We start from the raw sequence: 24836 nt of genomic DNA on the forward strand, positions 1-24836 counted from the left end.
ACACAAATCAACAAACAGAAAGCCTTGCTATTTGAGGAGAAGGACATTAGATAGCCACTGATGCTTCTGCACGCAACCCCTGTGTTACTACAGTTCATCTGCTTTACCGACACATTATTGAGTGGCTGACAGCACCATCACGTGTGTGGAGGACTGCGGGGAATCAGGATGACAGCGAGCAGCCACTTTCGTAATTAAAGCACCCACAGCTGCACGGACTGGCTCTGTGCGCGTCGGTTTACACGCTAATAATCCAAACCTCTGTGTGCTAGTGTCGAACCACAGTGTCATTTTTGCTGCAGAGGGAGAGAGAGAGAGAGAGAGAGAGAGAGAGAGAGAGAGAAACCGGTCGGAGGAGGTGAACGGGTTCGGGCCTCTGCTGAAGAGCTGCTGGTGTGACGTAGCCGTCCACCAACACACACATACTTACACCGGCTGCTGCTGCGCCTGCCAGAATCTCAATGTGGGGAAATGACCGCGAGTGACCTCAAAGGAAACACTGTATTTTAGCGACTGTTCGTATTTCCATTTTATATTGCACTAAATTACAATTTCACGTCCAATTCGAGCTTGGTATTTTGAGGTGGAGCACGTTAAATTGCGAAGGAGGGTAACGTCTAGCGTCTCACTAGATTGCGAGCAGCAGGAGCTAACTAACATTAGCTAGCTAAGCTAAAGGTAGCCGGGGTTTCTCGTAGCTAGCCAGCTAGCTAACAGCCGGGCTTTTACATTCGCTCTCGCGGCAGATGCTAAGCTAAGCTCGGCTAGGCTAGGCTAGGATAGCTGCTGCCATGGATAAAGCCAAGTCAATGATGGACAAGAAAGGAGCGTCGGGACCCTTTCATGTCAACAACGGCCAGAGCCAGAGGGGATTTCATAGTCACGTCGCTGTGGCCGCGAACGGCAGCTGCTGCAGCGGCAGTGCATTCGGGTCGAGCAGCGGTGGACCCAACAGCAGCACCTTTGAGAACATGCATCATCTGCACCGCGGGGAAGATGCGGAGTGCAACGGGTCCCCCGCAAAGAGGTGCAGGCTACGGAGGAGGACGGAGTCGGTGAGACGGAGCAGACCCCGTAAGTGTGAAAAAGCCAACAGCCTGTTTGTGCAGTTATTTACATTGTCCGACATGATTCCTTTCTCCGAATCAGTGGTGGACGCGGTGCGATTTGTTTTAGTGACAAGCAAATCTGATGACTGCTAATCTTTGCTGTGCAATACCGATCAGCCGGGGTCTGCACAACCAATGCCATGTCGCAATGACAGCAACAACCCCTGACAACCCGCGTGTAGTCACCTCTGACTGCGTGTTTATTAACTTGGTGGTTAATGTGTGTTTTTACATTACGATCCTGTCACTTCACATCTCCTCATTTTGATTAGATTAGCTGGTCAGTGTCAGGCAGATCCGTCCAATCTCCAAGCCCGCCGTCGTCAGGGAGACCCCCTCTTGTTTGTATGAACCCTCAGGTTGCATTTGGTGCGCTGTGATTGGCCGGTTCCCGGTGGTGAAAAAGCTCCTGATAAGTGGGCCTGGCTTTCCTCGGCCAATCAGCGACCGCCTCCTGTCTTCAGTAGGAAGGTTGAATGTGCCGGGGCCCCGCCCCCTTATTTACCGAGTACTTCGGATGATGTGAGTAAAGATCATCCAGGAAACTTTGGAGTTTTACAGCAGAATGTAGAAAAGTGTCCTTTTCGTCGCTGTGTGTAGTCTCTTCAGATATCCACGACTGACAGAGGCCATATTAGCTTTAATTCCACGAGCTTGTTTTAATATTATTTTTGTAGTTTTATTTTTATATGCACCTGTGAGCAGATATCTTGCATCACTATGAAGCTTATAAGTGAAAAGAAGCCTGGTAAGTGTGAAAATGTTTATGTCTTTGCTATTGATTTGTTTTTAAGGGTTGTTAAAGTCTATTTTTTATAACTTGGTGTTGGGGTATGAAAACAAATCAGTAATTATCCTCATAGTGAGAATGTTGCACATTTGAAACATACTTAGAAATGTTTTTTGCAGTCAGCTGTTTGGCTGTTTGTCACTGAAACTTCATCTCTCAGCTCCTGTTTGAGGCTGTTTTAGTCAAACCCCCAGGATTTGTTGTGACTGAATGTGGCTGCCATGGTAAAACTTGTTTTTCTTTCTTGTAAATGTTTGCAGAGAGACCAGCTTCAAGTTTAGGGCCCTTGTTGCTAAGTCATTAGGTCAATATTCTTTACTTCTATAAGATACTGTGTTAGGGAGTGACGGAGTCAGAAAGGAGAAAGGGTTGGGACATCATCATTTTGGTTTCTGCATTCAGGGAAATTTCTTAACTGTCATCGTTGAGAACCAGCCTACATATTGCAGCATCAGTCAGAAGCAGAGCAGGTCAATAGCTCAGTAACATATTTCACTGTCTCACCATATGATCTTGAAATTTTATTTTTACTTAAAATGAACAATATTTTAGGCCTAACCACATTTATCTCAGTGCAAGGCTCAAGATACATGTGAGTAGATGTACATCCTCTTTAACTTATAAGCTTCAGCGAAGCACAAATAAATCATTTGACTCGATGTGACAAGCATCAGTTCAAACTTTCGATGTGTTCAAGTAAATATAACAGCATCAGTTTTGTGATAAAGTTGTGTTTATTGCTACATCAGTTAATGCATGTCACCAATCCATAAACAGAAGTGTTGTTCATTTCATTAATGACTCCAACTACAGGGTTCTATGAATATGTATTGCATTTCCAACATTTCCCTTTTAGGTTATGTCCTTTCTAATTTGGCTTATTTTCTATCCCCAGCATGAACTCTGACTATACCCCTGTAAGACCTGTTCACTTTAGTTTATGTTTGCTGCCCTGCTTTGCTGTCCTGTTTTCACAGATTTTGTTATATTGTCTTATTAGAACAGCATACAATATTATTTTTGTCCTTGCTTCTTGGTCTTTTGCCCGATGGATTGCTTGTAATTCTTTGCAATGTGTTGAGTATTACAGAACCACTTTAATATGTATAGTTTCAGTGGAAATCTCTATGGCTATCTCTTTTACTGGAAGACAAAGGATGTTTAATTTTGTTATCAGTGGCTTATTCTTTGAAACAAACTAAATATCTAACACAACAAGATAAAATAGAATCAACATGTGCTAAGATGTACAATAATTTCTTTTGGTAGTTAAGACATGTTGGCACAGATGTAGATGTACAGTATGTGCAGTATGTGAGATGATGCACTTAAGTGTTGAAAAGCTAAATAAATGACTCAGGAAGTGGGAAATCTGACAGGTTATTATGAAGCATAAAGGGGTCTAAATTTGATTAAAAAGATTGAAGACTTACTGGGGAAGTGTGATGTTGCAATGAACAGACAGCTGAACCTAATGCATCAGTTATTTGCTGTGATGCCTGGTATCCTGAAAGAAAGAGGCCCTTCTGCACTAGAGTTGGCCTAAATTACGTAATTCAGGGGACATCTCATCAGTAAACTTTGAAATGTCCATTCAGAGCTCCTCTGCTTGTGGCTGAGTTATCCTTGGATGGAAGCCAGCCGTCCTGATAAACCCGGATAACCCTCTAAGCTTTTCCCCTACTGAAGATCGGACCGTGGAATGTTTTCCCCTAGGGTGTGGGGTTTTTTTTTGGGTTTTTTTTTTTAACTTTTGTCCCTGGATAGTTTTTTTTTCTACTCAATGTTTGAGGTGGTGTAGAATCATGGTGAGTTCTGGATAACACTGACTGTAGTACTCCTTGTTTACACTAGAAGCAACGTGGTGTCAGTTTCGATCACTTGTGTCCTGATACAGATGCCAGTTAAAAAGTTAACTTTTAAAAGTCAATTGGAAAAACCCTGATGAGATTTTGCCATGTGTTTTTCATACAGATGTTGCATTGTCTTTTCATGGTCAACTTCAAGATCCATGACTTAGAAACTTTTTGAGGTCATTTAAGAAATGTGCAGCATATGGATGCAGGAACTAGGGGTGCTGAGGGGGCTGCAGCATCCCGTAAACAAGGTCTGACATATTCTGAATTTACAAGAAGGCCCAAATTATTAAGAATTTGTCAGAAATAGCAATTCACAAAGTTTATTGTGTGACTGACTTCTCGCATCCCAGCCAGAATCTGAATAACCAACAGAAACCTGGGTTGGAACAAATATTGACAATGTGCTTTCAAGTTTTTTTACTGATAGTATAGTGTGAAACATTTTTTTAAAGAAGTGATGGACCCACTGTATGTGTTGGGGCTATACTGTCCTGTTTAATGCTGGGGTTGGTGATTTACACTGCAGTGTTTTGAAAGCAACACAGTGGCAATTGCTAATTTCCAGGCAAACATTCATGGGAGTTCTGTGTATCAATACAGACTCAGCGCTACACCTTACATGAGCTGCATCGGACTCAAGTCAAGTTTGGACTAGAAGTGAGTTTGCGTTGGGCTTGGTCACAACCTTCTCAAACTTTTCATGGTAATCAGAAGAATTAAGACATAATTACTTACCAGTAATTTAAATTTCCAAGGTTTGATTGTATACCACAGAGGTCCATTCTAATGAACTGAGCACAGCATCTGTTGCTGAATTGTGCTTTATTTTAAATCAATGCCCAGAACATATTCTGTTTGTCACCTTAGTTTGCCTGTTTCACTGAAACTGGTTTGTTGACAACTTGACACTTGCTGTTAAGTCATACTGTATGTGGTCATATGGGTGTGGTCAGTGGTCACAGAGAAGGAGGGTGGGCAAACAGGGAAGTAATTAGAAAAACAACAGTAGAAGAAAGTGGAAGAAACTTTCTCTTTTTAACTCTGCCAACTTCAGGTAAAATGTGTCTTTTTGAACAGGTGCTGCTTGTGTGTCCATTTGTGAGTTACAGACATGTCTCTGAAGGAGGCATGTTGCACCACCACATCTGTTGTGTGGGGTGATCTTTAAATAAAAACAGAAAGCTCAGCAGTATTCATAGGCTGTATTATTATCAGTATGTTAATTGTAGGGGTTGAAATAATACAACAAATTTGATAAAAGACACAGAAACGCCTTTGGAAGAAGTACTGTGCAGATGTTTTACATTTTAGCAGCAGTACCAACAACATTTTTACTGGCCAGCATTTTTTTATAACAAGAAATTACAGTGTGCAGCAGCATAGTCAGATTGATGCACAGCCTCCCATGTTTGGTCTACACAATATTGTGTAACTCAGTGTTTTGACTGAAATTCACATTTTGTCACAGATAACAGGATGTAGGAGGAATTCTTTACTTGGAATCTCTGTAGGGAGAGATTACATGAAGACTGGTGTTGAGACTAGGCGTTGGCTGCAGGTACAAAGTGGTTTTTGTGGGGTGGGGCAGTAGGGGTACATTTGATTGGCAGTCCTCCTAGAAAGAGACAAAGGTTTACTGTCTGGTTTAGCTATTGATAATCATGGTTGAAGCACTGGAAATCCTGTGACTTTCGTGTGTGTGTGTGTGTGTGTGTGTGTGTGTGTGTGAGAATGTAGTAAAAGAATAACTCTCATAAAGGGATAGAAGTTTAACAAAAAAGTCTGCCGCAGGTCAAGTCAATGTTCTACCATCCTCTGGTGCAGTTGTATTGTGAACAAAGAGGGTTCAGAAAGGGAACACCCAAAAAACTACTTCTGTCTGAAACTGAGTATAAGAACTACATGCCAGATATATGTAAAAAAAGGTTTCTGAAAACTAATTTATCTGCATGTTCATCTGACATTCATTCAGATAAAGCCTTTATTATTAGTAGTAGTAGATGAAGTGCAGGTACTAGTAGTTGGTATTCATGTATTTGATTCAGATGTTGCATCACAGTAGTGGTTGTGGTAACACAAATCTTTGTATTTGATGTAATCGCCAGGAGAATGACTTGTTGAAGGAAAATCAAGGAAATGGTAGTGTAGTGTTGACAAAATGAGCAATTTGATGACATCATCTTTAACTTTACGGAATTGTGATTGCCATCTTTTGGTACCATTATTTGAAATGAAACAAAACCTTCATGGATTAATTGCAAAATAATCTTCAGATTGATTGATCATAAAGATAATTGTTAATTGTAGCCTTTATTTAGTTTAGCATCTTTAACTATAGCATAGTTCAAAGAAGTATTTGCTGATTTATTTTCTGTCAATTCACTATTCGATCAATTAACTTACTGCATTAAGTCTACCGTAGTCGTACATATTGTACTAAAATATGTAGTTAAAAACACAGCTGCAGTGGAAGTACTTATAGCTATTGTCCTGTGAGTAGTAGAGGATTAGCACTTTCATAAATATCAGAATGATATTTGTTAAAAGTGATGGATAACAACACTGTTAGATAATAACATTAAATCAGTGATAAGAATAACAGGACAAAACATCCTGTTCTGATTAGTAATGAGTGTGTTATCATATCTGCTACACACACTCAGTGTTCAGGTGCCAACTGAAGAATTTCCCCTTGTGGGATTACAAATAGTATATGAAAAAAAAAATAAAAAGATCCACTATTTCCTTGTCTTATCATACAAGCATGTGTTGTTCTTGTCCTGTGCTCTCTATCTACAAACACACACATACACACACACTTGTAACCTGTGTGAAACCTGAGATTAAAGGTTAAGCAAATGAGATTTCATAGAAATGGTAGCTGTTTATAATCCCAGAGGTCATGTTAGTAATCTTAACAATAAGTCTTCTTGTTGTTGTCGTTCAAGTAATACTGTACGCACACACACGCACTCTCTCTCTCACACTCACACACACACACACACACACACACACACACACACACACACACACACACACACACACACACACACACACACACAGTGTACCTACCGCCTGATGAAGGTAGAGGTGTGTTTGGTCAGAGACCTTTAAACTACATGGACACAAATAACTCCCTGCTCAACCCAGCCTGCTCCTTGGCACACTGACCTTTGGCTGGTCACAGTGTGTGTATGAGCATGATGTCTCTGGATTAGTAGGCACCACTAAAGGCTAATGAACTCATGCAGGAAAAAAGGATGTTTAATTTTGTGATCAATTTTACATTTATGATGGGAAGTTTGGGAGTTGTGCAACCTTTTCTTTTGATTTAGAAATATTTACGGTTGTTGGGGATTTAAATGCCCCTGTCAAGGAATTGCTAAAAGGCCACTGCATTATAGTTCCTGGGATTTTGTTGGAGATGCATGTGTAAATTGAGCCACATGGCTCCAGAAAAATGAATGACAGACAGAATTTAGGCCAGAACATTGTCTTCCTCTGATGTCTCTTCATTCAATGCAGCCATACGTCTTGACATAACAGCTAGACCACAAGAAAGCAGTGATGTTTTCCTTGGCATCATGCTTCAGTGCTGTTTCCAGTGTGTGTTGTTTTTCTGCTGCAAACGGTAATCAGTATTGGATGGGGGTGGGGGTGGGGGTGGGGGGGGTGGGGGGGGGCGATGCAGTCAGTAAATGTCAAAGAGACTAATGACAAAGCCTGACAAATTACTCTGCAGATTCAGAGAACGCCTCTGGTTCAAACACAAGCTCAGTGATTATACCACTCAGTCACACAGGTACATAAAGAAGGCTGCTGACATTCTTGGTATTCTGTAAAACTACAAAACTAAACTTGGAAACAGTAAATAACCCAAATTCCCCCCAACTCAAATGTTGCATGCAAGATAGAAACTACCACACAGCATTCTAACATTTTATATATCAATGAATGGAGTGGAAACAGTTTCTACAAGCACAAGTGGATGCTTCTCAGGCTGTAAAGTAATCTTTCCCAGGAGAGCTTCCTTGTTCAGGAAGTAGCATCATAGATTAATGAAACCTAAAGGTTTTCAGCATGTTCTACAGTGAACACCAGTCCGCTTCAGATCAAACTATAACTAAACAATAACTATAACTATAACTAGCTCCTATTTGGCATCATCATCCCACTCCTCCTTCCATATCTGATTTTCATATATACACATAATTGGCTATGGAGCTGCAACTAGTAAGTTGATCTGTCAGTCTCATTAATCTATTTGTTGTTTGGTCTATAAATTGTGAAAAATGTCAACCAGTGTTTCTCAAACCCTATGCTGATGTCCTCAAAAGTCTTGTTTTGTCCACAACACAAAGACAGAAAGAAAAGCTCAAACCAGAAAATGTAGAAAAGAAAAATGGTATATAGAAAAAAAACTCAAACCAGATGTAATTATCAAAATACTTGTTTTTTTGGCAAACTAAATTGGTTTAGCTGTGGGTAGGCTTGCTGCAGTCACTATAGATTCAAACTACTGCACGTGTCTACTCTTTGCAGCACAAGCGCCAGCAGCAGAGTTGCAGCTGAGCAGCTGAGTCCCATTTCACTTTTTACATAAGTGTAGTTTGGGCAGTTGACTGACAAGATGATGGAAGAGGATTTATAGTCAAAGTGAAAAGCCTGTTTGGCCAGTGCTAACACGAAACCCAAGGAAAAGGAGTAAGTTACCTAACTGAAAATTGGAAGTAAGCTTGTTGCCTACAGCTCTTCTTTTTACAGCTCCTTCTTGTGCATTACTCACACAGACTGAATAAAATGACTCCCTTTAAACTCTAGTTTTAAGTTAAAAAATCCAGTGTCATCAAATGCCAAAAAAGGCTGCTGTTTTGCTTTGTAGATGCATTTTTGAGGAATTATAGCGGTAAGTGCGAAGTCCCTCAACATTGCCTCAAAATAGTCGACAATTATATGATAGTTGACAAGTTGCAGCTCTAACTGGCTGTTGGGAGAAGATTAACTTGGGTTTGTCAGTTTGGAAAAAAAATGGTTCCCATCCCCCAATAGAAGGGGAAACATGTTTTTATACTTGCAGTGATGAAAGCCCAACTAATTCTTGATTGTGCATTACATAAATACAATATAGATTGTGGTGTATTGATTGCCATTTTCAGTGTTCCTTAGCAAAAGCATTCATCCACAAGGCATTTAAAGTTAGTCACTTGATTAGGGTTTGGGTAAAGGTCAGAGCTTTAGCTTATAGATAGAAAACTATTGTCTCCAAGAAACAAAAGGTCATTGTCAATATGTTTGTGCAACATCCTCTGTCGTACTGAAATGGAAATATTTTCCTCACTTAGTGAATAGATGTGTCCCTTATTACGATGGGTTTCAGTGCAGTGTTTTAACGTTGCATGACCTATTAAAGTAAGCACAATTTGAGGAGTTTCCTTTATAACAGCATTAAATTCTAGTAAAGCAGAAAAAAGTGTTCAGTTTCCTGGCACTTAAAAGGTTCAATTTGAGGTTATAACATTAGCATTCACTCCAAATGCTGTATCTTAGCAACACAAATATATAAATAGAAACATATTGTGCTGATATTTTAAGACTTTTTTCTTATTTGTGGTGTTGTGATGTTTATTCAGATAATGTCATGTGCTGGTTGTGAGAGTGTTTTTGGCTGAAGCTGTGGAGGAAAATGTGATTGTCACTTGAGGCAGACAACATCATGTACCTTGGCTGGCCTCTAACAGTGTTGCCTCAGCTTAGACTGACACCTTTCATTATATCGGGGAAGGAGATCATATTTCTGTTCACAGCTTTTCAGTTTTGCCCCAGCTTCAATGCTTGTTGTAAAGCGTTTGCCTCTTGTGGCTTCAAGGTGGATGCCAGCTGGAAACACATGTATATTGCACCAGAAAACACATATAAAAAGATTAAGCTGTTGATAAAGATTGTCTATTTTCGCAGCTATGTTTGCAACAAACACACTTCATTACAGTTTATCTGATCTAAGTGAATTTTCCGGAGAGATCACTGCAAAATCTATACTACTCAGTTCATGTTTACAGACATCGAAAAGGTCAGTAGGTGAGAGGCGACGGTAACAAAAAGTCAACCAAACACTAAAGCAGGTGAGAGGTGACTCCTGCTAAAGGTAACCAAACACCAACCTCTGTAGCAGGTGTAGATGTATTAGTTCTGCCATCAGCAGGTAACAGCAGCAGCAGTGTGGTAGCATCAACTAGAGGTTTCACAGAGTAGCATGAACACTTGAACATATAATGCACACAATTTCAATGCAAAAATTAGCTTCATGAGGTGCCATTTTGGGATCATGTATTGGATTTTATGATGTTGAGAGAAAACTTAAAACTAACTATTTCGCCCACTTCATAGAAAATACTGGCATTTGTGTATTGAGTATCGCCATGCAGCCCGAAAATGCAGAGAATTTAGGTCTAAATTGCCCAGCCGTAGTTACATGTTAGATGCTAACATCATGACAAGCTAACATTTGCATAAAATAACCGTTTACACATGTTTCACCCAATCCCAGGATCAAATCTGTCTGTAAACTCAAAGTGGACTTTGGCTCAATAAGCCAGATGGACTCATTCAGTTCCCTTTAACAGTCTGTTGTGAAAGGGTCACATCTCCTGATAGTCATTCAAGGCCAATGAAAGCTCAGACTGTACCCGGAACAGGTTGTTCGTCAAAAGTGTTTGACTAGTGCTTCACTTCCAAAAATGTTAAAAAATGAATCAATTAAATGAATAGTGTATACAATATCAAACGTCCCCCAGTTTCAGTTAATATTTTGGGGTTTTGGACTGCTTAGACATAACAGAACATCTCAAGACGTTTTCACAATTAATCAGGAAAATAATCAATTTATTTCCTACCCCAAAGGAGGTCATGTTTTCACCTGTGTCCATTGGTTTGTTGGTTGTTTTGTCAGCAGGATTACACAAGAACTACAGAATGTATTTCCATGAAACTTGGACAAAGGGGGTCAGAAGATCAGAGACCACAGTTTAGTTTAGAATCTTTCTTCCAGATTTGTCTGTAATTATTACAGATGGAAGTATAAAAAGTAACATTTCTCCAGCATGACAAAGGTGGTTGTGTATATGTGTATGAAGCACAATGGTTTTGAGTCTCGTGTAACTCAGTGGGCTGGCCCTTCTTCCTGGGATGAATATTTGGATTCAACACATTCTTTTGTTGAATGCTGTTGTTTCCACAACAACAACATAATGTTTTAGTGAGCATGTCTTCAACATCACACAGGCTTTTCATTTTTCAGAACATTTAGACACACAGATTATCCTTCCTTGTCATTCTTCTCTCACCTCTGTATTATCTAAGGGTTGTAAAACATTAACATTTCACAGACTAAAAGCATAACAAGAGGCTGTCTCTGATGTGGCTGACTGTTGAGCCAGGTATGTGTTGACCTGCCTGACCAGAAGAGCGGTGGATCGATGCAGGTGGCTTCTAAAAATAGCAAAATATGCACAGCCAGAAGAGAAAATATCCTTCTGCCAAAATAAAATACAGTTTATTGGGGTATTGTTTTGGTTCAGTTAGTACTAATGTCACTTGTACATTAAAATAATTAATTTTTAAATGATTTGTTACATGTTTTGTACCTCTCTCATAACACGTCAGCCATCTTGGAAACAGTTGCTCATCTTTTGTTGTGTTTTCTTGCATACTGTGTTTTTATTGACCTACAGATAAACAACATGAAAAACATAAAAATAAATAAATGGCCTAGACTTGAAAACCGCATGTTTTTTTCGGACTAACTGTCATATATTTATTTTACAATGATGTAAAACAGAGAAAAGTAGGACATCATCACCATTGTAAAGCTGAAACTAGTTGATGGTTGTAATTTTTGCTTAATAAATAACTGATACAATCAAGATGCTTACCAATTTATTATCTTTCAATTAATTAATCAACCAGTTGTTTCAGATTTAATTACAAAGCACAAAAAAAGCCCACTGGATTTAATTGAAGTGAGAAAGGCTGATGTACCTCTTAATTTAATATAGGAGTTGCTTTGCGGTGCATTTGAAACGTCTTGCAGTATCAGTTCTCTTCCATCCTGTAAGTCTTACTTTAATTGAATTAAATTGATCGAGAGACAAGAAGCAAGGAAAGAGGAAGAGAAGCAGGAGAAACCAAACGAGAGAGAGTGATGCGATGAGGGGAAATGGCAAAGTGAAAGAGAAAATGGGCGAAGGAGGAGAGTGTATGAGAGATGGAGAGAACAGGAGGTGATGGAGGGGGGAGGGTGTCTGTTTCCATGGTGACTGTGGCTCTTTTTTTTCTGGTCAGTTCTGCTGGAAGATCTTTTTTTTGTGCTGAACTCGATGTTCTACCCTGCTAACTATCCAGACCAGTGTTTCCTCTCTCTCCTGTCTGTGCAGCACAGTGAACTGCTAGTATCGAGATGCATGTATGATGCCGGGTTTCAACCTATTTATATCAGAAAGGTGCTACAGGTTGATCTCTGGTTGTCAGTGTTAGCAGGGACTCCAGTCTAGGGCTGCAATTAATGGTTACTTATAGTATCAATTTAGATGGAGATTAGTTCCGTGGTTAGTCATGTTTTCTGTTGGATACTAGTGAAAAACAGTCTACGATGATATATTTAAATAGGTCATGTCCAGCCAACAACCATTAATCAATTAAACATTTTTTATAGCACCTTTTAAACAAATCAAAATGCTATTATATGTGCTTAGAAGTCAAGGTTCATTAAGAAAACAAAAACGGGTTTAGTGACTAATGCACACAAATTGCAATAAAAGTAATTGTTATATTGTTTTTTTCTGTATGTGTGTTGCCTGTTAGGTTAATGGCCTCTCTTTAATCTCAGCTTCATTAAACTGTATATTGTGTTTTGTCAATTTGATCTGTACTATGTGTTCTATTGGTTCGTGCAGAGGTTCATGATCTTTTCATTCCCTTTCTTTCAGCCTTCCCCTGGTTTGGAATGGACATCGGTGGCACCTTGGTGAAGTTGGTGTACTTTGAGCCAGTCGACATAACTGCAGAGGAAGAACAGGAGGAAGTAGAAAACCTCAAATCCATCCGCCGATACCTCACCTCTAACGTGGCCTACGGTGGGTCTACACATACGCAGGCACACACACACACACACACACACACACACACACACACACACACACACACACACACACACACGCATTTACGCACATGTGGTCACACCCAAATATTTGAGTGTGTTTACTCGTGTGTGCGAAAAGGTCAGACCAAGGACATATTACAAGAAGTTACCAAGAGATATTTTATAGTTTGGGTTTTGTTTTGTTCTACTAAGATTAACTTACATCACAGCATAAGTGTGAGTGTGTTTGCAGTTCCTAAATCAACATTACTATCCTGTATTTGTAAAATATCGTTCCTTCCTCTCTCACTCAGGTAAAACAGGTGTCCGTGACGTCCACCTGGAGCTGAGGAACCTGACAATGTGCGGCAGGACGGGGAACCTGCACTTCATCCGCTTCCCAACACAGGCCATGCCTCGCTTCATTCAGATGGGCCACGACAAGAACTTCTCCAGCCTCCACACTACTCTCTGTGCTACCGGAGGCGGCGCCTACAAGTTCGAGAATGACTTCAGAACGGTGAGTGTATGACCAGAGAAATTGTCACTCGTCATAGAACTGCCTTGATGTCTTTGAGTTGATTGAGCTTTTCATACATGTAGTGGCTCCTAAACATGATTTGAAGTAGGTGCATTTTAAAGCTCACTGACTGTTAACCTGAGTTCATTGACCCTTTCTGCAGTGCAGTAAGATCAATGAACACTCCCCAGGCACTGCAGCATGAAGTAAGCTGAACTAACACCTAATGCTCATTTCTCAGTGCTTTGAGAATGATTTTAGCTTTATTTTAGAAGCATTTTAGCTTCATAAACATGACAAATCGATGCTTCAGAAGAATATGATCAACTTTTAGTTTAAGTTATCTTGAGCAGTTATAACCTGCTTCTTAGGGTTGAACTGATATAGCATCCTCTCAGTATTTAAACCCCCTTCCCTTTGCGGTGCAGATGGCCGACCTGGAGCTGCTGAAGCTCGACGAGCTGGACTGCCTGATTCATGGCCTGCTGTACGTCGACCGGGTGGGCTTCAATGGACACCCAGAGTGCTACTACTTCCAGAACCCCTCAGACACACAGAGCTGCGTGAAGAAGCCCTGCACCTTGGAAGACCCCTTCCCCATGCTGCTGGTCAACATCGGCTCCGGGGTCTCCATACTGGCTGTGTACTCGGAGAACAACTACAAACGGGTGACTGGGACCAGGTGAGGAGGAGAGAAAAGCATCTTTGTATTGTTGTTTTAGAACTAATTCTAAAAACAGTATACTGATTACAAAGGGTAATATTCTGTTACTTGTATAACCTGACTGTTAAATTAAGATGGGCTGAAATAAATAATACAAAAAATGTTAATGCTGGGGATACAACCTGGTGAAAAGGTAGAGAAGAAGGTCATTATGCGAAATGTCATAAGTAGTTCAAAGCTCAGAAATGTTACAGAGACAGAACTGGTTTGTCACAAAACAAGTTTTGAATTTGAAGCTGCTTTGAATGAATGAATATGTAAAAAATGTGAAGGTGACTGAACACCTGAAGTTGGCTGAACACCTGAAGGTAGTGTCAGTAGATCCACACAATAGAGTCAGTGGTTTGTGTTCCAGACATTCTTTATCTATAATCACCCTGTGTACCTTTTTGTACTTGCGTAACAGTATGACTAGATTGTGATTAGATATGAACTGTTCAAAAATAAGTGATCCCATCTAGACTTGTTTTACATTTCCATTTAATGTTATTGAATAATTGAATAAGCCTCGTCGTGATCTATCAGAATTAAGTTGATTTACAAAACTAAGCAAGCCTGCTGCAGCTCAATCAGGGTTGGAAGGGCTGGGTATTTTTTATTTTATTTTTTGAGAAGTTAAAGGTCTGTATTAGCCAAACAGAACTCCTGTAACTCTTGAATTATGGCATAAGAGTAAAGTACAGGGGGGACATTTTAGGGCTGAGGACAGATGTGGATCTTTCCCTGTTTATTCCTGTCTTCCCCATTTTCTCCATTTTCGTCTCCTTCTCACTCCATGTCTGACTGTTTCCTCTGTCAGTCTGGGAGGTGGTACCTTCCTGGGCCTATGCTGTCTGCTGACGGGCTGCGAGACATTTGAGGAGGCATTGGAAATGGCCAGCAAGGGCGACTCTACCAACGTGGACAAACTGGTGAAAGATATCTATGGAGGAGACTACGAGCGCTTTGGCCTACAGGGTTCAGCTGTGGCATCCAGGTGAGTGTGATGATTTTGGCAGCAGTTTCTCTAAAGTTCTAAAAGCTTTGAAATATATATCTGCACTGAGCTCTGTAGAAGACTCGGTTAATGCACAACGAGTGTGTGGACAGAGTGTGCACTGCAGCAAAAGACAAGCAAAAGGCTAAATGTTTTATGTAGACCAAACTAAATGATTGGATGGAACGATTAGAGGCCTGCCACAGCCATAGAGCTTTTTTTGTCTGAGAATTTGATTCATCGATTGCTGTCGGGATATTATAAAAATACAATAAAAACTGCCTCTAAAATATTTAGCCTTAACTGATTTACATGCAAATTAATAAATCAAGTCATGTGAATCATGTGAAGTTGATAAAATCATCCTGCAGCCTGCTAAAATCAGTTTAAGCAATGACTTACTGGCTTATAGTCACTTCAAAGTTGCTGACAGATCATGATAACGAGATCATGAACTATCCAAATGACATAGCAGTATTTTAACAGCCGTTATATGCTCAGATTTAATGTATGACTGCACAAAACACAAAACACAAAACAGCCTGGTGTATGACACAATACACAAACCAGCTACTCACACACTCAGATGTTTACTGGCTAATCCGGGTTTATTATGTGCCCAGTAAAGTTGCCGTTCTGTGTTCAAAGGTTGATCCATAAAGTGAAAAACATTTTATCAGATTATAATCGTCTTATCGTGTTCCTTTCTGTCAGTTATTGAAAAACACACACACACACACACACACACACACACACACACACACACACAAACAACCCTTGTTTACTGTTGTTCTGAGGTTATTGTGACATTCTGACATGCTCTGTGTTGTTATTTAACTTAAGAGTTCATCAACCCTGAATAGTGACGTATATGTAAAATTACAGATTTTATGAACATGTTGTGTTTAATATGGTTATTTATTTTTACAGTTTTGGTCACATGATGAGCAAAGAGAAGCGCGACAGCATCAGTAAGGAAGACCTGGCCAGAGCCACACTCGTCACCATCACTAACAACATAGGATCCATAGCACGGATGTGTGCCGTCAATGAGGTACACACACGCATCCACACACAAGATCCTGGCCACTATCATCAAACTTAATGTCCACACAGCCACGCCAGTTTATGTAATACTTGTACAAACACATGAGCGATAGGTTGTCTGAACTGCAGTATGATCCTTTAGCACATGTAGGTGTTGAAATACATACAACTACATGTAAATGAATCAAATTCTGTCTGTGCTTTATTTCTACTCAGGTTTGTAGAATGGGTTAATTGTTAGAGATTACATAAGATCTGTTATGCTAACTGTACTGCACAGTTTTAAGAAGCAAAAATATCACACATTGTGTTGAAACAGGTCCCTAAATTTCCCCCTCTCAGTTTAGGTGACAAGTTTTAAATAATCAACTGTGAACTTGCAGGCGGATATGGGATTATGGGGTGCTAATTGGCAGCCACAATAAAAACAGCCAAGTGTATCTCACACACACATATACATACATACATACATACATACATACATACATACATACATACATACATATACATATACATATATATACACATATTACATACATACATACATACATACATACATACATACATACATACATACATACATACACACATATATATATATATATACACATATTACATATATATATATATATATATATATATATATATATATATATATATATATATATATATATATATATATATATATATATATATATATATATATATATATATATATATATATATATATATATATAAAAAATATGTAAGCAACTTAATCTAATAAAATACTGGTTTAATGGCTAAATTGAATGAATACCTTGCTGAATGGAGCTAAAGCTGGATTTATTTGAGAGTTTTTCAGCAACAGCAGTCAGACTTGTTATTCTCCGGAGTGAGGGATCAGCCTGGAGTCTTTCTGTGTGCTGTGAGCTTCTTTACAGTGTTGCCTTGTGGCATGGCGATCAAGCAGCATTGTACAGGGCTATCACTGCACACAGAGCTGCAGCGAAGATATGTCCACTGGTTGTAGGGGTTGAGGGCAGATATTGCTTATTTTGCAAGGGGGTTTACCAATTGGTCTGGTTTGGATTTGAATTATCCTTATTGTTGATGTAGGGAAGTGTGTCCCTTTTTTGGTTTTAGGGATAGAATGTAAACACTTAAATTCTCCTCTGAAGACACAATTATACAAGAAACAAGTATTTTCTCCTAGTGTTTTCTTCTGTTTCTGGACAGGAAGGAACCTCCATCCAATCAGTACTAGATGACCTGATAATTGGTTATCATTAAGTCTTGTATTATGGCCGTAAAAGTATAGGCATATCGGTGTACTGGTCCTTCCAAGCTTTAACACGTGTAAACACTTAAACACAGGCTCACCTTGGTCCAAGTGTATTATTATCAAATTACATAATGCAGTTTACAGCATGAAGATAACCTCTGTTACTGACAGTCTTCTTAACAGCAGAAAAACATTCTCATATTTCTGGCCACAGTGGTTTACTTATTCACTTTCCCCCAGATCCACTAACCACTGTGGCTGTTTCTTGTAATTTTGCAGGATTTATGACAAATATCAGATCAACACAATCCATTCTTAAACATATGGAGACATGATGTCGAACAGGAGGTGGAAGGCAAGAAGTCATTTTTGAAAGTAAAGCTAGTATTTGACGAATGAATTTTTCTAATACAAATGTATTTTTATAACATTACATACTGTATTCAGGCAAATTATATGTTTAATGAAACACAAGAAAACTTTCTGACATATTAAGCAGTTGTGGGAATTGTTCTGGCTTTGTTGCATTTTTGAAAACTTGTGAAAAGCTAGTTTTTGTTATAACACCGGATGTAATCAGCATTTGATTGTTAATCCTACTGAGGTTACACCACCAGTGGTAAATCATTAGATCTTTTCCATATTGGCTCTACAGTTAGGCAGTTTACCAGCTCTACAGCACCACCGTGTGTTTGGGATAGATGTTGCATTTTCATTCACAGTTACTGTTGCAGATCAGATATGAATTTATCCATCAAGCACTTGTTCATTTATGTGCAAGCAGTCCAGTTAGTCTATAACTTTGTTTGCTTTGTGTTTTGTCTAAATAAATTGCAAATATATTTTGCACAAAATACAAATGTTAGGAAGTGGAGAGTAGTTATAGAGAGTAGATATAGTGTATTTTTAATAACAGTCTCTAAGTTTTGAATTCCATGGGTATCATCAATACCCCTTTGTCGGGTAACCCCTAGTACATACATTAATTATTTTTATTCGAAAATGTGCTTAAAGATTTGTACAAGAGATGCTCACAATGTCCATTTCATAGAAAGGACAGTGCTCTATGTTTTTATGTGATCTGTGTAGTGTGGAGCAACATTTGTCCTTTTTGGAAGAGAAATGTAGAGAATAACATGTAACAACGGCTCCTAGCTGTGAGTGAATCAGTAACGATATTATCCCGGCCTTTCATATTTTTTAAAAAACGTCTTGTTATATTTGTTTCATGTGACATACATAGTTGTCACACACACAATTGGGCCTGATTTCCCTTATTTTGTTTGTTTTTTTTTCTTGTCAGAAAATCGAGCGCGTGGTGTTTGTTGGGAACTTCCTTCGTATCAACACAGTGTCCACAAAGCTGCTAGCCTATGCCATGGACTTCTGGTCTAAAGGACAACTCAGAGCGCTCTTCCTGGAACATGAGGTGAGCACTTGACTAATAAACCTCAAGATAAATTTAACAAAACTGTGGACCTTTATGCAAATCTCCTGTTTCTAAAGCTTGACCTCAGTGCTACAACTTACAGTGTAAAACACGCGTGTATGTTTTTGCAACAGGGTTATTTCGGGGCTGTCGGTGCGCTGATGGAGCTGCTCAAGACAACAGAAGACCCATGAAGCAAACCGTGTCGTGACATCATCAACCCCTCAACAAGACTGTCATACACCCCCGAGCGCTGTGATGTCATCACCTCTCGATGCTGTGACGTCATCAACCCTTTGACGCTGCTGAAAGGTCTCGTTCACAGAGACCACTAAAGGAACACTAAGAGAGAGACGCATAAACTGAGAAAAGCCATTTTAATAATTTAACTCTTGTAAATAATGATAACCTCTAACATTCATCTCCTTAATCTCCCCAACAGAGCCCCCTATCATAGAGGTTTTAATATTGTAAACTTTAATTTATGGTTTCCTTTAATCACTGCGGTTGATTTCTGTAATCAGTCCTGTGTGGGGAAGCACAGAGTATTTTAGTGTTTTTTGTTACTGTGTGTGTTTGTGTGAATAGCTACTGTAGCGTTACGTCCTGGAGGCTGTGCTGCCCGGGTGACTGTTTGCGCAACAGCTCTCTGAGATGGGACGTCTGCACAGGAAGGAAGTTACTCTTGAATTAACAGTTTTTACCACCAGGGATTGAAAGACACTCTGTGACCACAGAGTCATCTTTAGATCACGAATGGTTCCTGCTGTAGCTGAAGCTGTAGACTACACTTAGCAGTCAAACAGCTCCAAACTGCAGTTGGAAAACCAGCAGTGAGTTTCAGAGGTGTTTTGTGCACAACAAGTTGCCCACCATGCTCCAGTCTTCTAAGGAGTGCACTGAAGCCAAACCCTGTTGAGACTTGTGCCTCCTTCAGCTCAGATGGGACGCAGAAACACGGTCTTTACTTCTTTCTACTGCTCCACATGGCCTTTTGCTTTTTGTTTGTCTTTCCTCCGTCTGCCTACAGTACATGTAAACAAAAATAACAACACCATATTGCCACGCATGCAGTGATTAGTGAGTTTAGTGTTAGATGATGGGACCAAGAGACTGTCTTCCAACAGATGGCGCTACAGCTGTATCTGATTTCTGTTGACTAGCAACACTACAACTACAGTTCAGTTGGACCTGTGTTTGTATATTGTGAAATACTATGGGATGTTTGTTTTTTGTAATCATCTTATGATTTTCTCCCACCCCTCCCACTTCAACAGGGTGGGATGCCTGTTTCCTCACCCTCTAGCTCCTCTGCCACCCTGTTGCCTTTTTCAGATGTTGAGTTCAGGCTCAGATAACACAGGCTAAGATTAAATTATCTCCATATGAATCCTGGCATTAAAAAGAAGGACCAATATGCTTTCAGGAAGAGTCGCCCCTTTTGTAAAATGGCAGAATCAGTTTTGCAGATTAGACTGATTTTACTGTCTAATGGTGCAGTTGTGTTCCGGCTTGGTATCTGTCCTTGATAATTTTATGACACCAACCAAATTGTCTCAGTACTATTTGACTAATGTCTTGTCATTTCATACCAAATTTCAATACTGACGGAGTTAATCTTATCAGCGGCACATCTGGTAATTGCCTGTCACGAGTCATGCAGGAAAATGTATAAAATAATCTTTTGTTCGACCAGATTTCATAGACGTTGTATCTGGTATTGTTTAGAATCTGGAATCAAAGTCGAGGCCTCTGTATGACTTTTTAATTTTTTTTTTTTTTTTCAAGGCCAACCAGCACCTATTTATTGTGCAAGCCCTAAGCGCTGCTGGATGGTAAACATATTAATCCCCCCTGCTTTGTCATCTTGTCATCACAAACCATGAGAACATTTTTTTTGGAAAGATATCTTAGAGACTGAATCACAGTGTTTGTCTCCTTAATAACAACACTTCCACTAATGTTAATCACTACTTATTAATTAACTAATTACTTAAGAAAATGCCAGCTTGAGTTTACCCCAAACTAGCAGTCTGAGATGTCAAACCACTGTGTTTCAGTAGATATTCTTAAAGTTTACAGCTGCAGCTGAAAAAGAGGAATCTTACCTGATCTGCAATTAAAATAGGGAGTTCGAATTGTAAATTTACCTTCACACCTCATCCTGGCTGTAAAGCTGTAAAGAGCCTTAGATCATAGCTGTTCTTGGAAACATGGACTACAAGTATCAGTGTGTAGTTTCCTCCCAGCCTGGACCTTTACAGCCTTTCATTTCTGTTTAATGTCAAAGCAGCTGAACTGTAAAGCCGAACGGTGTACTCTCCACCGTCCACTGCTTCATATATTAACTACAACTGTCTAAATGCCTTTATATGCTCCTTTGCTTTTTGGAGTAGCTTTTTGTGTAATTGACCTTCATCTCTCTTGAAACAGTACCTCCAAATCAGCGCTAACAACACTTTCGGGTTGCGTTAGTTTCATGTGTTTCTGAGCCTGATGTGTTAAAGTGAAACAACAAAGGTTAAATCCTCTGCTAGTATGTTGTTTTTGTGAAAAGTCTTATTGACAAAATCAAATGGCCATCTAATGTACTCGTGGACTACACTTTGACCCTGACAAACAACATGTTTGCTCCTGTACAGTCCTGTTCTTCTTCAGTTCAATTGTGTAAAAGGATATTTGGATAATAGGCCACATGGTTATTAGGAAGTTATTTAAAGCTGATGTTATTATCCACACGAACAGTTAAAAAGTTTTGCTGTGAGTATTGATCATCAGGTAAGAGAGTAATCTCTTTTGTACCGAGTGACTTCTCTGTAGCTCACATACTGAAAGTTAAAAAAAATAGTTCTTTTCTGCTGATGAGTGGAAAAGAGATCAATCACTATTGGCTGTAATAATCCAGATGTCAGCACTTGTGCGAGTGTTCAAAGAAAAGCTGTGATGAAACACTAATTGACTCGTAGTGTTTTCGGAGTTTCCGGATATTGTGTTCTGTTCTGTTGTGTATTTTTATTTGCCTTGGTCCAAATCATGTTTGGATAATGATGGTGGCCTCGACCTATCAGCTGTGTGTTATCTCGTGCCACGCTTTCCTTTTACCCTGATCGGTTGCCTTGACTGTGGTTACACCATGTTTGTGACCTTCACTTTCCTGTGTGATTGAATTTCTTACCTGCTGAACTGTTATTGTAAGGTTTGTGGTTTCACTCTCGCTTTCTGTGATTTGTGATGGTTTTTTTCTGTCATTGTACTGTACAAGTACTGAACTTGAAGTTATCGGGCTGTTTGGCATTCAGAACTCACCTGCTTGTCCCAAGTGAGCATTATCTTCCACTACCACCTCAATAGATCTGATGTCAAATTAGATTATTTGAAAACTCACAATGTTTGGTTTTATGGATCATTAAATGTAAGAACTGGAATACACTTTCCCCAACTTTTCTTTTCATGAAGTTTCTGGGCAACAGTTTGGTTTGGGAACATTTTTGAAAGGTGTGTGTCCTTTTATGATTGTTACTCACTTTTGTTTTGTTTTTCTTTCTTTTTTTGTGGCCAGTAGTAAATAACAATGTGCATTAATGTGTTTTACCCATGTGATTTGAAAATACCATTGTACGGACTTTACTGTTCATGGTGTGATTGTTTTTGGTTGGCACAAAAGAACCAGTGTGATTGTTTGTAGAAATGGAAAATCCAGTCTGTCATCCCCTGTCAGACTGATGAAGCCTTTTCAAACATGTTGTGATTCTCAGCATTTATGAAAGTGATCGAGTTTTAAAACACGTCATCAATGTCCTGCAGAACTGAGGTAGAAGGAGCTTATATTGAATCAAATGCTGGCGAACATCACAATAGTTTCAGCCATATTTGATATTTTCCACAATATTGAACAGCTGTTATGGCATCTTCTGGCTTTTATTTTGAAAAGAAAATGTATACAGGATTGTCTTGGCTGTGGAGGCAGCCCTTGTCCATATTTGGGAGGATACTGTAGGACAATTGGCCTGATGTAGCAGCATGCACGCAGCTCTTCAAACATACTGACTTGGTTTCTAAGAACCCCAGCTCACCAATTTGGCAGCTGAGTCAGGACCTATTGGGGAACATATGGGAACATCTGTAAGCTGACACGTCGGTTTCTGCATAACATAGATGATGTGTTTGGAATCTGCTTATTTTAAAGTGTACCTATATGTTTTAAGTACAAGTTAGAACATAATTATTTCACACATAATTAATCTTAAAATCTGTTGCAAGCTGAAGTTACAGACTTTCATGGGAGAGTCACGAGTTCAGGTACTTAAACTTAGTAAGTATGAACCTTCAGTGTGTCTGACTCCAAAATTGTAATTCTAAAAAAATTTGAACACTTAATAAGTATTCAGTTGACATTTTTTATCAAAGTGTTAGTGCAACAGACACAGTATGAAGCAAGACTTTATGTAAATGATCTAACAGTCTGAGTTGTGAGTTTGGGGTTCATGCCTCACTAACTAACACTCTGGTTCATCTCCGACCAGGACCACTTGTTCTCCAATCAGTATGTGTTTCTCAGTGCTGTAGAGAGCTTTGACTTCTGTCATCCATAGTGTAATCTAACCAACAGGCTATGCAGTAACTCATTCTGGATTTATTTAACACCTTCACCTTCCTCTCTAACGCTACCAGAGGTGATTTGTTTGTAAATGTTTTTCAAAAAATATGCAACCCTTGTAGTTTCCCCCTCGTAGAAATCCTGTTTGAATCTTGACGGAGAGAGTTTCTCCTCCTAAAGTTTGTCCTGCTGATTAAATGTTAACACTATTTAAGGTGGACGCTCGCAAACAGGATGTTTTGGGCTGAATTTTGCGCCAAAATGAGCGTGTGAAGCATGTGATCTGTGTGACCTTATCATGCTAAAAAGGTCATTGAAATCATGCAGTACATAAAAGTAATGTGATGATAGTTCAGACGTATCTTTAATCCTGTGAGTTTAGGGTAGACTTTAACCTGTAAACACCTTATTGCTTGTGGAACGTTTTCTTGCCCAAATTTGCTAAAATTCTCCTTCACTGGTTGGTAATCTGGTGGAACATCCTGTTGTGTGAACGCGTCCGGCCTTTAAACTGTCCTCTGAAAAGCTTGACCGGCAGGACGGACCTTTTCACCCTTGTGTATTTGATTGTACAGAGATTTTGTAAATAATATTAATAAGATATATTCTACACCAGCAATCTGTCTGTTGATGAAGTTATTTCAGCTGATCGGGGTTTCCCAAACACAACCCGGCACTTCATTTACAATCCAAACGCAGACAGAAGACTCAGCGAGACAAACAACTGTCCTCGTTTTCCAACATCAGAGTATTCACAAACAAGTAATTGTTAACGTCTTTTTGGGACATGATTAATGAGATTTCCTCATTAGGATTCAACACAACTGTAGATGTTTTTTTTCTGTGATTTAAATAAAATTTTGGCCGCAATTAGAATTTTTCCATTTACTGTAGCCAGTTTTGGCCCATTTTGCTTTGATTTAGAGATTAACCATGTTGGTCATACTCACTCTGAATGGAAGTCCAGGTGTTTTCTGTCTGCTGGATTTCAGTTTCAGTGCCGGTCGTTCACAGCAGCTCCTCTAGGATCTGGACTTGAGTGTGACATTTTTGGGAAGCCCAGTGCTGGTTGTTGGCGTCAGTTCTGCTGCTGCTTTTAACTCTGGTTTGAAAATGGAAAGGGTTAAAAATGGAAGAAGAAGAAGAAGAAAAAAAAAAGACAGTTTAAAAAATGAAACGGCTCCCTGCCTTGTGCAATGCGTATGTACTGAAGTGAAGAGATTTTTTTTTTCTAAAGGAATTAAACTAAAACTGGATGATACATGTGTGTTCTGGATGTTTTTCACTCACCCACACTTTATTTCTGTTAATGATTTGGTCAGACAAATACAAAACAATAACTGTTACATGAATAAGAGTTACATTGTGTCTTTTTGAGTATCTGCCCA

The 24836-nt window shown here is 39.3% G+C and overlaps 1 protein-coding gene across 3 annotated transcripts; it reads left to right on the forward strand.

The window, feature by feature from the left end:
- The first annotated feature begins 145 nt into the window (after positions 1 to 145).
- Positions 146 to 24709, forward strand: pank1a (pantothenate kinase 1a). Of its 3 annotated transcripts, XM_037123784.1 has the most exons (9): positions 955 to 1074; positions 1469 to 1631; positions 12740 to 12886; positions 13206 to 13411; positions 13840 to 14093; positions 14935 to 15111; positions 16042 to 16165; positions 18726 to 18851; positions 18986 to 24709. In XM_037123784.1, the coding sequence occupies exons 3-9, from the start codon at positions 12757 to 12759 to the stop codon at positions 19043 to 19045; spliced, it is 1077 nt and encodes a 358-aa protein (XP_036979679.1). In that variant the 5' UTR covers positions 955 to 1074; positions 1469 to 1631; positions 12740 to 12756; the 3' UTR covers positions 19046 to 24709. The 3 variants fall into 3 exon arrangements, with proteins under 3 accessions (XP_036979677.1, XP_036979679.1, XP_036979678.1); XM_037123782.1 differs by lacking the exon at positions 1469 to 1631 and having other exon boundaries at positions 146 to 1074; XM_037123783.1 differs by lacking the exons at positions 955 to 1074; positions 1469 to 1631 and adding an exon at positions 1639 to 1857.
- The last annotated feature ends 127 nt before the right edge of the window (positions 24710 to 24836 follow it).

This window comes from Acanthopagrus latus, chromosome 15, assembly GCF_904848185.1.
Source record: "Acanthopagrus latus isolate v.2019 chromosome 15, fAcaLat1.1, whole genome shotgun sequence".
Taxonomy (NCBI): Eukaryota; Metazoa; Chordata; class Actinopteri; order Spariformes; family Sparidae; genus Acanthopagrus; species Acanthopagrus latus.